Genomic DNA, 14,002 nt, shown 5'->3' on the forward strand with positions numbered 1-14,002 from the left:
GGATCAACACGGACGTGATGATTCGTGTTCTGTCTCACTTTATCTCCTCCAATCTGCTTCATCAGGCTGGCTGATTACAGAAGCCGAGACTTTTGCCTTCTGAACCTCTAGACTGCATGCAATTATTCCTTTCACAGGTCTTAGAAGTGTGTGGAAAATAATCTCTTTTTTCCTAATTAAAGCTGAGATTTCAACATAATGAAAGAAGTTGAGAAGCTGTTTTCAGAAAAACTTTCTATAAGATGGTCTTTATTCTTATCTCTGCTCACAGCCACTACACATGCCCTTTCCCAGTACTTTCTCTCCCCACTTTTCCATTCCCTAGAAAGCTGACACAGGGCATTTGTGGAAATGCATGTAAACAAATTGCAAAGTTCTGCAAAAAAGGCCATGAAACATCACTGGACCACCAAGGAACAATGGGCAATGAGATAGCATAATGGGACATCATGGAAACTTCAAGTTCTGTTTTTATTTAAAAAGGAAATGAAATGCAAATCTCCTCCAAGGCTCTCATACAACTCAAACTGGGCTGGAGTGCAATTAATGTTTCAGTTACCATCTGCAGGTGCCATTCCACAAGACAGGGTGAGCCAGCCTAAAAGCTTACTGCCTCTCAAGCAGCCCCTACCCTCTCCCTGGCTGTGTGCTCCCACCACTTACCTCCCAGCTGGCACTAGTCCTCAGGAGTGGCAAAGTTCAGCTCCCTGAACAGCACAGCTACCACCAGCACCCAAGGAAATAAAAACAGAAAGACAGACAGGAAAAGATTTACAACTCGGACAAGCATCTGTCTCAGTAAAGGGCTGGGACTGGGGCCGATGGGGAAGGGATGAGACAACACGATGGACCACATCAGAGCTGAATAGCTGAGACCACCCAGAACAACGAGGTTTGCCCTGTTCTATTTTTTTGGCCAGATCAGCTCCCTGCTCTGGTTTGCTGTGTTGCAGAAACAAATAGCTAGGAACAGGCGAGTCAAGGGTCTACAACTGCAAATAAAAGAGACTGGAAAAGAGTAAGATTTTGCTTTTTCCCAATCTCAAGGTAAGAATCACCTCTCGCCTCACCCCTAGTCCCAGTTGTGTGCCTGGTGCTGTAACATTATTTACTTTTTTTCTTCCTCCCACCACTATTCCTGTAAGCATCAAAGCTATGGCTCTGTACTCATGAACAACTTGCAACAGGAAAGACAAATACTTGCAAATTTATTTGACTTAAATTGTGTCCATTTCAATAGCACCTATTAAATTTCCACAGCATCTGGGCTAAGAGAAGCGTGAAATCTCTATTGGTTTCCTATGCACAGATTTTAAGAAAAAAAATTCTGCAGCATGAATACATAGTATGTATTCAGTGCATGGTAGTGAATTTCATTACACTGTGCCAAGGGTGCACATTTATGAATAATGCAACAATTAAAAAAACCCAAAAACACCAGCTAAAAAGTGAGGGGTAGGATATTCTTGCCATGTTTCTTCTCTCACTCAAATTATGTCTAGTGCAATCATTTACTTTCTAGCCTAAAAAGAGGTTGTTTTAACCAGAGGGGTGAAATACAGCCAGAATAGTTAGGATACTCCACAGGAGAGGAAAACTGAGGGCTAGAGACTGAGGATGGAGCACACGGGGACATCTGGAGACAGGCCACGGGTACAGGGACCTGTTCAAGCAGTTCCCACTCCTTTGCCCCACCGCCCACTCAACTTCCCCAGACTGACAGGGCTCCTACACACATGTAACTGCAGACGGCCAGATGCCTGCGATAAGGTTTTTGTCAAAACCAGAGGCATCCACACACAATTAGATCCATGGTCTTATTGCCTAAATGCTAGCCATTGTTAATTAGGTACATGAGCCCTTTTGTGAGCCTGGGCAGAGAACCCAAGCAGCATCAAAGGCTTTCTGTGCTAAGTGCAACAGAAGTAACAGTGAAAAAAACCCAGTTCCTACCCCAGGAGGCTCACAGTTTAAAGAAAAAGTACAAGCAAGTGGGAAAAAAAGGAAAGGATGTGAAAGCCAGGATAGTGACACAAACATCTGGATCTAGGACTTTTAAAGCAAACAAAAATCAGCTGTTCCATCCCAGTTTTATCTGCCTATTTTTTTTCATCTGACATGAAAGGGGGACTGTCCCCCTTGGTAGATGTTTCTAGTGGGCTACCCCAGGAATCTGTCCAGGTTTCAGTGCTTTTCAGATAGTTTCTTTCAATTCACTGTTGGTAAAATTTGAAACAGTCATACAGCTGTTAATAGCTTAGAAGTTGCTTACTTGGCTAGGTGTGCTTGTTTTCGCTGTGAAGAGTTAATTTTCTTCATAGCAGCTCATATGGGGCTATGTTTTGGATTTGTGATGAAAACGGTGTTGATAACACAAGGATGTTTACGTTACTGCTGAGCAGTGCTTACACTGAGCCTTTTCTGCTTCTCACACCACCCCACCAGCACCAGGCTGGGAGTGCACAAGAACTTGGGAGGGGATGCAGCCAGGACAGCTGACCCCAACTGACCAAAGAAATATCCCATACCATATGACATCATGCTCAACATATCGAGCTGGGGGAACAAGAAGGAAGGGGGGGGATGTTCAAAGTTACGGCATTTGTCTTCCCCAGTAATCATTACATGTGATGGAGCCCTGCCTTCCTGGAGATGGCTGAACACCTGCCTGCCGATGGGAAGTGGTGAATTCCTTGTTTTGCTTTACTTGGCATGTGCAGCTTTTGCTCTCCCTATTAAACTGTCTTTATCTCAACCCATGAGTTTTCTCCTTTTTACCCTTCTGATTCTCTCCCCCATCTGAGGGGGAGTAAGCGAGTGGCTGCGTGGGGCTTCGTTGCTGACACTAGGAGAACTCACTCACATGCCTAAACACACTGTTAGGAACAAAGACTGCAGGTTATCTGCTCTGACTCCACATTTTCCCAGTGTCACTCCCCTCCTGAACGCTACGCATTGCTTTGCATCCAAGACCAACTGAGCAGAGACTCCCATGCAAAAGAACGTCAGGCAGAAGCAGAATGGCAGCGTTCCTCCTGCAGACAGCATTAGTGAGACTGTTACTGAAATGCTGCATCCATTGCCACTGCCATGCTTCAGAAAAGAACTCAGAAACTCACACTGCAGCGGTAACAGCTGTAGAGATAATCTCAGTCTATTTATGTAAGAGAAAATTAACGGGTGACTTGACTTAAAACTACACCACCTACATTTACTCGACAGAGACAGCTGGTAGCAGAGAGGTCCTTCACCTAAAAAAATGAAGATGTTAAGACATCACTGGCTGGGATATGAGGTTAGACCACTTCAATTGTTGAACTTTTGGAACAAGTTACCTATCAACACATCACTGAACTCTTTACATGAAGATGAATCTTCTTCCCAAACCCAAACTATAGTCCAAACAGATATTATAAATATTATACTGTCATGGAAATGATCACACTAGATAATCCTTTTCTGTGTAAATACCTATGAATTACTATTGTTTCCATTATAAATTAACTATATTCTTCCATCTATCATCAGCACCATCATGAAACTTGGATTCTAAGGCATCATGCAGATGCAGCAAAGCAGTAAGAATGCAAATGTGCAAAGCAGTAAGAATGCAAATGTGCAAAGCAGTAATTTAGCCCACTAAACCTCTACAGCAGCAGAAATGCACAAGTAACAACAATAAAAATCCCAAACCAACCAACTACCACCACCGAGTTTCATTTTCATCCCTACAAATGGTAAGTTAGAATAACACAACCAGCCCACCTCTGTATCTGTATACAAGTTGAGAGGAAGAGAAGAGATACAGCCATGGACACATACAAGACATTTTATTTATAAAGTCCTATTTCATTGCAGATCAAATTTTCCTTAACCTGGCTCTAGGACTTTTAAGACTGAGTAGGTACGGCACTTCAACTCTAAGACAAACTGCTAATGCTTCATTTTTCTAGCATAAAGCTCCAGCTGCTTAGTAAAATTTTACCTGCAACATTACATCCCTTTATTTGTGTAGAGGGAGAAAGTTGAAGTAATAGGCACAGATACAGGTACCTTTATGGTGAAGAGACTTCTGACAGCTGAGGCACTCTGCTCTAGGAGACTCTTATTCCATCACTACAGTTAGCTGACATCAACTGTAGAGATAGCATGACCTGACAGAAAAGGTTTGCTGCTCTTTCCCCGGCCCCCACCTCAGGGAGAAGGCATAATATACAAACAAGTGTTTGTGGTTTTTAAGTGTTTCGTCTATTTTAACTGACTCAATTCAGTAACTTAAATATCTAAGGCATTTTATTTATCATACACTATTGTGTTTTTAAACTCATTCTACATTTAACCTATTAGAGATCTGAGTTTTCCTAGTAGGACTGAAAATGCCATCACATATAAGAGCTTCCTCCAAGCTACTGACAGATTAATTTGCATTCCCCGTCCAACAATTTGAATCTACTTTATTATAAAAATTCTTACTCTTTAAAAGCTTTGCTCATTTCTTCAATGATTACTGCGATAATGGGCACCTTTTTTTTTTCCCTGAGACTGCCCTAAAATATTTGGCCAAAAATAGCATAAGCATTATTAATGCAAACAGCGAGCTTGTTGTTAAAACAGGTTTTATTATGTCCATCTGGGTAAAACCTTCTTTTCTGTTGCTGGTGGCAGTCCATCACCCATCTCAGACAGTCACATGGTAGTGCCAGCTGTGGCTGAGCGCTGCTCACTTGCCATCTCTGACAGAACATCTGTTGGGCTTGGCTGTCCCTGAGCCCCACACTTCACAGCGTGCATTGCATAGTTAATGCTCGTGCTTTCCATCCAGCTCCACGACCCCGAGAGGGGATTATACAACATCCCGTTCACAGTCTTGACTGAAAAGCCATCTAGAAAAGAAAAAAAGACAAGCCATAAAGCAACTGACGTTCTTAAATATCATAAGTCACTGTGACATCAAACCCTTTAGAACAGCAAGTCTGAAACATGCTTCTTCCTCCAAGCTGGGGAGCAGCGCTTCACAAGCTGGCCTTCATTGGCCACCACCACAAGCAATGGCAACAGGTGTCACTGGTGACAGTGGGTGATGGTATTGGCAGTAGCTCTGTGCCAGGCCACGCATCGTTAGTACGCTATGAGCCACTGTGAAGTGGCATGCTAGAAACGCCAACTTCACCACACCACATTTGGGTAACCGGTAACATTTTCTATGGGCGGAGACATTCTTCAGACTGACATCACACACTTTCAAAATCAAAATCTGAGCATGTCTTTGGAAGGATTCTGCAGATTTCCATTAGCAATGGAAAATATGAGGGAGAAGAATGCCATCAAGGACTCAGTGCGAGTAAGGAGTGATTTAGCACTCCCTGCTGAGCAGCTCTCAGTTCACCGCATGGCTGTGTCCCAGCAGGATACATGAGGGAAGGCACAAACACCCTATCAAAACAAATCACTCCACTGCAACCGCCTCTCCTTTTGATGACAGAATGGAAAGAACCATCAGCATGTGAGCAAGTATTAGTCACATTCCTTACAGCATCACTGCAAAGTGCCAGGAGAAGACCTTGCCAAGAGAATAGCTCAACTTGTACTTCCACTTCTTTACAGTGAACTAAAGCAAAGTGGAATATTCAGTGTGAGGGTTTTTAAAACATCTGCAGGGAAGGAGGGCAATGGACAGAACTCTTCCCAGCCCAGTGCTTTGTCCATTTTAAAAGCAAACAAACTAGGGCAATTTAATTATTTCTTCAAGTCAGCATCATACAGTTTCTCAAGAACTGTCTAATGAATTTGTGGTAGGTTTCATCTTCACATTTGTGAAGAAATCTTTCAGCAACATAATATGAATAAAGAAGCAACCAAAAATAAAAACATCTTCTCCCAAGGGGAAGATGACAAACAATGCAGTGGCAGCAGCACAGCTCTGGAATGCCTATACCGTTGTTTTCTCAAACCTGACTTAGGGCATATGAACCATTTCAGAGCATACATTCTGTCACCAGACCAGGGCAGAAAACCTTGGAATTTTCATTTAGGCTATCAAATGGAGGGCAGCTGTAATAGTGATTTTGTTTGAGTAATCTATGCATTCTTAGGACTCCACTTTACTTATTTAATGCAAAATCCAGTAAGCAGTAGCATCTTTAAACCAAAAATTATACTCATAATATATGACTGGTAGCTCACACAGGAAAAGCTGTGTATTGTTGCTAGCGTTCACCCCACCTATCTTATCCTCTCGCCATTTCTACAGGGAGCATTTGGCTATCTCTCTGCATTCCCATCACCTGCCCTGGAACTTACATGATTCCAGGAGATGCTCCAGCTCTTCGGGCGGAACAAACTTCTCCCACTCGTGTGTTCCTTCTGGTACAACACCTATTATTTTTTCTGCAACCACAATTCCCAGGACATAGGACAACTGCGTTTTATTGATCGTGGTAATGAATAAAGAACCTTCAGGCTAATTAAAAGATTAAAATGTTCAATTAGAAGAATTTGGGTTTTTTAACACTGTAAATTTAATTGCGTTAAAACACATAATTTGTCTATCTACAAGTCTACATGCTGCAAGAATAAGAACTAAGTTCATCCAGGCTAGGTATTTACAAGTACACCATTTAAATTCAATAAGGAATATAATGTTATAACAGAATGACTCAGTAGTCCTCAAAGAGTCAACATAATCAAAGTCTTGGATGGTCTGATAACCATTTCCTTGCCCCCAAAACATCTAACAAAGTAACTTATAACATTACCCAGGAAATAGATAAATAAAAGGTACTAAGGTATATACAATACCTATCATGAAAAGAAACAGTTTTTAAAATTAAAACCAAAGTAAAATGTGCAATACTGCCTAACTTTTAAGACTGCTGAATGCCACGCTTCTTTTAACAATTACAGAGTCAATAAACAAAGCCAGAAATTAATTCTAAGTACTTAAAGAGACCATTTGGTAGAAATAAAGGATAATTTCTATGTCCCCAGCAGGCTTGAAAATGAGTTAAGTGTTGTGTTCAAATAATCTATATTCCTTCTGATGACCAGAAAGATAAATCAAGAGATTAAAGGAAAGCTGCTACTTGTGTACTGGGCCTACCAGCCTTCTTTACAAATGAAATAATATCAAGAGGAATAAAACAACTCCTGATTATCTCCAAGCATAATTATGACCCTTTAAAAGCAATCCAGGAGTACATCTGATGTAATGCTAGAGCTGGAATAGAATCTTGTCAATCAGAAACATCATTACAGTCAGTTTCAATGCAGTGTGAGCCACAGCCATCCATCAATAGCCGCACTGCCATGTTTTGTCTCACTAGGTGACATCAGATGCAACCAGGTTTCTTAAGGGCTCGATGCAAAGCAACACTGCAATGCCACATGATGCCATTAACACTTTTCTAAGGCAGAGCTGGGGAAATAAATTTCCTCTTTAGTTACTGAACCTGGGAAGATGTACTTGCATCACGGAGGAGAATGGAAGGCACCTCTGGAGTGATTCAGATCCTAGGCACTTCAAGGTGGAAGAACAAATGCAGATTTAGATGTTTTCACGTGCCTTCAAATGAAAGCCTTATTAATAAAAAAGAATAAATATTCCCAATAATGAAAGCAAAAACTCTCTTACCTTTAACACCTGAGAGCAACACTTGATGAACATTTCAAGGTCAGCCACATGCTCCACTACTTCAGAAGCTACAATTACATCAAAGGTTTCCATAGACTCTTCCACAATCTCCTCCAGTGAACTGGCCTTGTACTGTATTCTCTTGGCCAGGACTGGATCAAATGACTTGTGCTGATCTGCTGTTCTAATGTTGTCCTCCAGTGGATCAATTCCAGTAACTGAAGCTCCCAGTCTACCTAGAGGCTAATAATACAGAGTATAATTTGTTCTCAGCATGCAAACAATTTACTTAAAAAGGTTTGTGCAACTTTGCAATGTACATACATGATACAGAAAACATCTACCAGAGCATAAGACAAAAACCAGTAAATTATGAGCTCTGATCCAGCAGTTTTATTTTAATTGTTTATTAAAGCAAGAAAGTCCTTAGATTTGGGGGATGTGGTGTTAATTTTCTTAGAAAATTATATACTGCAATGTACACATTTAAATGGTCTTTTAGAATAAATTGTTTTGAATCCATTTTGTTACACCAAATAAAGATTTCCTCCACTATAACCCTCCAACAGAGGAAAAAGAAAGGGGGGAAAACAATGCTGTATTTAATTACTGTCATTACTTTCTTCAACATCCACCTGTAATGGTAAATCCACCTATCTTTTTAATGGTTATTTAATACACCATTATCTCTTGTGACTTTCTCACTGTAGAGAACTAAACACTGATGTTTACTAGGATAGCATCAGGCTTGGCTGTCACTCAAGTCTCTCCAGTGTCTTCTTACTCCTAGGTTAACACCTCAGCAATTACCTCTTTTGAAACTGAAACAGGATGCAGAACATGACCACATGTATGTTATCCAACATTAAATTCACTGGTTGTTTAGCCTAAGGAGCTGATGCAGCACACCAGTTTTGCCAGCCTCATTGGAGAGCTGGCTCTCACAAGACTACAAGATTTTGCTCAGAATAAAAGGAAAGTACAAAAAAAAAAAGTAAATACAGGGAGAGATTCAGGTCCCTTTGTAACACCTTGTTTCAGGTGCTGATGAAGTTCCCAGAGTAACTCAGCCAGATCTGTAATCCTAAATTCACAAACCATCCCTAGTCTATTGATAGGATATAGCACTGTTCAGAGCCTGTGCGGCTGAAGTGTTCCACCTCAAACAGTTACTTCTGAGTCCCAAGTTTGCGCAGACTTCTCGGGAACCAGCTGTAACATCAGCCCCTGTACCAGGAGCACATCTCCTGACAGACAAGTATGTCTCAGGTGTTTCACATTATTCCATGATTTTCCTAAGAGATTAAACCAAAGGTGAAAGTCCCCACCCCCAATATAAAAAGCTGAAGGTGGGCAATTCAAATAAATGAACGTCTAAGAACAAGTTCATAATAGAAAATACTTTTTGGTAACAGGAATTGTCACGATTAAAGTATTCTTGCCTAGGCTCTAAAAGAAAAAAAAAAAAAAAAAGAAAAAAAAAAGGCAAAAAGTTGTAGTTGTTATACTGTGACTGCCCAGAAGAATACTAGAAGACTTCTAAATCATTCTTCCCCTCTCCTGTTCTTTACAGTGTTTGAAATCTTATTTTTCTGATGAACCCCAGGATTTTAGAATTTCTCATTACCAATTCCCTCCTTTTCCGTAAACCACCACCACTATGCTAACCAAATATTCTATGGGGTTTGTAGAATGCACTGCACTCCAACACATTCAGTGACTAATACATCATACAATAGCTCCTCCTCGGAGGATTAGAAATTAAACAGTGTAATAGTAAAACAATTCAAAAACTTTGTATGCTTTTTAACGAAAGAAATGGGAGCACACTGTTTCTTACCTCACTTAGCAGTCCACCACCACAGCCAACATCAAGGATCTTTACTCCAGAAAGTGGGTTTCCCAGATGATAATTACTCCTCATGTTCAACAGAGTATCTCTGTTGAAAGAGACAGGAAAAGGGATGTAATTAAGGGCAAACACACAGGTGGTTTAGTAGATGCAATATGATCTTAAGTACTGTAATTGTTTTTCTTTTACAATGTTTTCTGAGCTTATGCAGAAATAGTACACGTTAAAAAAAAAAAAATCTGTCTTCAAAACCATACCTAATAAATGGCACTCTAATATCATTCATAGAATGAAGGGCTGAATATTCTCCTTCTTCATCCCACCACTTATGTGCAAGGAGCTGAAATTTTTTAATTTCCTTTGAATCCACTGATGAGTGTGAAGTGCTGAAAAGTCTCTTCGTGGTAAGCCTAAATAATGAAAGCTGAATGTCACAAAACTAATACCAATATTTCATGTCAGCTGAAATATGGGAAAAAAACGAGTTCTGCAAGATCAGAAAAAGAACAAAAAAGATAAGCCTCATGTTCCTTTAGAGATTTTAGTTAGAGTTGATTCAAAACAAACAGATCTCATGCACTGTTTGTATACCATATCTTCCAAAACAAACGGTTGCACACTCGTAACTTTTTAGTAACTAGTAAAACAAAAATAGGCCACATCAAACATTTAAATATTTCTGAGATTTAAAAATTACTTAATGTGACACTGTCACAAAGTAAAATTAAATTGTTATAGAAAATTATAGTCCCTGTCACATAGGATTATTTTAGATACAGTACTTACATGCTGCTTTTTACTTCAGTCAGAGGGACAGGCAGAGTACTACTGGATTTCAGCTGCATTTTCCAGTTGTAGTTCTGAAGGGTACCCCTCAGGCCTGTCTGAAAAGACAGATCATCATGGTCATCTGCATAAGTAAAAGGCAACTGAATGGAAAACACTAGCTTTATGAGAGCTCACAGGCAAAAAATCTAGTTTAACAATGCTGCTCTAGAACAAGAATACTAACTGCAAATCTTTACACATCTGCTCACTACAGTACTTAGGGAGTACATGGGGATTAAATAAAAAAGTATATGCGTTTACCATCCCAGTACTTCTCAAAATACACGATGCCATTTTTCAGAGCCTGATGAAAAGGAACTTTTCATGCAGCTGAAATGTTTCAGTTAGTGAGAATTTCACCAAAATGTTTACTCTGACCACAAGTTATGCATACACACACACACTTGTAGTTACCAACACAGGGCTCCAATTACTGTTTCATTGCATATTGGACTAAGAAATATAGGTCTGCACACTCATTTTGTACCCCGTGAACTGGTAAGGAAACGTAAGTGAGAACGCCTCACAGACAGCGCAGAGAGAAGCCAAGGACACCACCTTAAAATTGCTCTCCACGCCTGCTTTGCCAACGCACGGCTCGGCTCTGCCAGGCGTAACAATCCCCAAACCACAGCAATACCTCATTGCCCCCAGAGCAACGGCCTCCCGAAGATGACTTTAGGCCGCAGTGAGCGATGCAGAGATCTACAGATACCTCCGGGAATGAATACAGTCACGCTGACGGGCTGCACGGCGGCCAAAGGTGGTGGCAAGGGGGAAAGACGTCTCCCTTGGGAGAGCTCTGTCGGACGTGCGGAGCGCCCACCAGGGCCTGACGGGCTGGCGCTAGGCCGGCTCGGCGCTTAGGCCGGCTCGCAGCGCAGCGTTAGCAGCACGGCCGCGAGCAGGAAGGCGCTGCAACCGGGCGAGAAAGGCCGGTGCGTGCAGCCGCACGCTCTCGACCCCCTGCTGTGGGAGAAGCGCGGCAGTGCTGTAGCCCAGCAGACCGCCGCTGGCCAGGCCGCTCACGCCAAGGCTGCCAGGCGCCCGCCGGGCCGGGGGCGGAGAGGGCAGAGACCGGCCGGCGGGGAGTCCGTGAGGGGGCTGGTGAAGCGACACCCCATTAGGCCACCTCAGCCGCGGAGGGGTGACGCGGGCCGGCCAGGCCCAGCCGCCCGCGGCTGCGGGAGGCTCCCTCCGCGCCGGGGCGCTCCCTCCCTCCCTCCTGCCTCTCCGCCCGCTCACCGCCCGCAGTTCCCCGCAGCGCGGCCGGCACCCGAGGACGCGAGTGAGAGCCCAGGCCGCGCCGCGACTGCCCCACATAGTCGCGACCGCCGCCGAAACGCCACGCTCGCCCCGCCCAGCTCCCAGCGCCAGGCGTGCGGCGGCCACACGGTGCCGGCTGCCTGGCGGGGCGGGCGCCGGGAAGGTTGGTTCCGACCGGCGCTGGGGCCCGGCCCTCAGACCCCGGCAACGGCCCCGCAGCCCGGCGGTGGTGCGGCTCTGCTACCGCCGCCCTTGGGCCGCGCCGCCGTTTAGAATGTTTTATTACATCTATTTATAGATCTTTATAATATTTGTTATTAAAATTTTATGAACGTTTATTTTATAAAAGGTAAGGGAAGCAAGACAAAACGCTGGACTCGCCATTGCAAGCACTTACTCAAGCTTGTTTTCTAAAACCGAAGATTCCAGCTGAAGAAGATGTGGTACCAGAAGCAAGAAAAGCTGCTTTGTTTACTTCTCCCTTCACAATGGCGCAGCGCTGCAGGTCCTGCTGCGTCTGGCACTGTCATGCGGCCGATATGGCGGGCTTGGCGTCCCTTCGGCCTGCGCTCCATGCCAACCCGTCCTCTCCCCACAGGGAGAGGCGTGCGTCGTGGCACACGTCGCCGTGGCTTCACCTGGAAGCTCCGCTGAAAGTTAAGACGTGTTTTTATTTAAATTTATGCCCCCTTACTGATCCTTGAGTGTCCTGGAACAAGAAAACGCTCCTTCCTTCCGCAGAGGCTTGTTGGGAGGACACAGCGATTAGCTACCAGCTTTCAGTCTCTTTTATTATCAAGTAATGAGGGCCCAAGTGACAAGACTCCTCACTTCTGGGAGAGCAGCGATACCCAGCAGCCTGCTGGGTACACATCGGTGGCACGGGGCAGGGCGTTCGCGGCCCCCCAGGATGGCCGAGCTCCAGACAAATTCCTGCGCGAAGCTTCCTCTTGGGAACCATCCACGCCAGTTTGCTGCTGCCTGTCGCAGAGGCTGCTGTGTCACGGTTTGCAGGCAAAGTCCAGGCTGCAGACCTGGAAGGACAAGGCTGCCTTCCCCGCAGCCTCGCCCAGGCACTACTGCCCAGGGACTTCAGGGGTTCGAATTCACATGCCGCTGCGAGCAGCCCTGGCAGTTCAGAGCTGACAGACTCAGGGAGCTCTTCTTCCCCTCCTCTTTCCCCTTGGTGGGCTTCAGCATTTTTAGATCCCCATGGTGAGCTAGTTTAACACACTTAAATAGTAAAGAATTAAGCCAGTTTTTAAAAAGAAATGTTTTCTGACACAGACCGAGCTGCAGGTCTCGTGAGAAAGTCCCATGAAAGCCAAAGCTGGCTGGAAGGGAGCGGTGTGGAGCAAGGCAGAGGTAAGCCACGAAAGCAGCAGTGGGCAGCACTCCTGTGCTCTCCGGGCAGGTGGTCGCAGCATCCGGGTTCCCTGCCTGGCCATGCGGACGCCAGCATCCGCAGGCGAGAGGCATGGCCTGTGCAATGCCAGCGGCAGAAGCACCCTCCAAGCAGCAGGAGGTTTGGAGTGGGATAACCAGTCATGCTTTGACTCGCTCTTCCCTCTCTTTAATGCCAGTCTATTTTATTAACTAACCTTGCTCGGTGCTAGAGCCCTCACTGCTTGAGATTTGCCCATTTACAGGTCTCCTGTAAAAATAGTGTAATTCATCTAGTAGTAAAAGTTTGGCTTTTTTTCGCTAAATAAGGACTACTGAAAGGTCTCAAAGAAGCAATATTTACTTCTCCTTTCCATCTGGCAAAGCTCACAGTGCAGTGGACTTATGAGTCACTAATAACATGTCAGTTACTGAAAAAGTAGAGCTCAGAGAAATCCTTTATACTAAGACACAGAGTCTCCTTAAGACAAGCCTTCCTTCAAAGTGTGCTTCTGTATATTACTTATGCAAATTATTACTTTCCATTTATTTAGCAAAGCAAATGCAAATTCTGGAGAGCAAGCCAACCCTTATGTTGCCATTGCTTTTGTATTTGTGATTTTAAAAAATTTAGTAACAAGCAATTAAATACATGCACAGTGGCAAGTATTTTACTTAACAGGGTAAGGTGGTTTTAAACTAGAGGTAGCTATTCCATTTTTCAAAACACAGACCTTAAGGTAACGGCAGTTAAAAGCAGCAGCCTAGACTCTAACCTCTCCCACACCACAGGGCCTCAAAGACAATTAGCAACAGATACAGCATAGTAACTGATTTGGAAAAAAGTATTTCAAGAAGTGTGCAGTTGCTCAGTCTTTGAAGTTAGAATATTTTACCCAACTCCTCCTTTTTGGCCTATCTGTGGCCACAGATGGTTCCTGTTCTCAGACAATGTAACAGATACCTTGGGGTACATACTCACCTTGGTTTTGTTGTATTTATCTTCAAAACAATTTGCATGGAAACCATTTTTCACTTGATTC

General features: G+C 43.6%; 1 protein-coding gene across 1 annotated transcript; it reads right to left on the reverse strand.

Annotated features, from left to right (window-relative positions):
• Positions 1–4,686: 4,686 nt before the first annotated feature.
• Positions 4,687–10,955, reverse strand: COQ3 (coenzyme Q3, methyltransferase; the record flags this gene model as incomplete). The annotated part of the gene is made up of 7 exons (XM_081998517.1): positions 4,687–4,883; positions 6,301–6,460; positions 7,631–7,873; positions 9,471–9,570; positions 9,740–9,892; positions 10,269–10,392; positions 10,838–10,955. 7 exons carry the CDS (start codon positions 10,953–10,955, stop codon positions 4,687–4,689), a joined length of 1,095 nt encoding a protein of 364 aa, XP_081854643.1.
• Between the last annotated feature and the right edge of the window lie 3,047 nt (positions 10,956–14,002).

This window comes from Phaethon aethereus, assembly GCF_964289735.1.
Source record: "Phaethon aethereus genome assembly, chromosome: 3".
In the NCBI taxonomy this organism is placed as follows: domain Eukaryota; kingdom Metazoa; phylum Chordata; class Aves; order Phaethontiformes; family Phaethontidae; genus Phaethon; species Phaethon aethereus.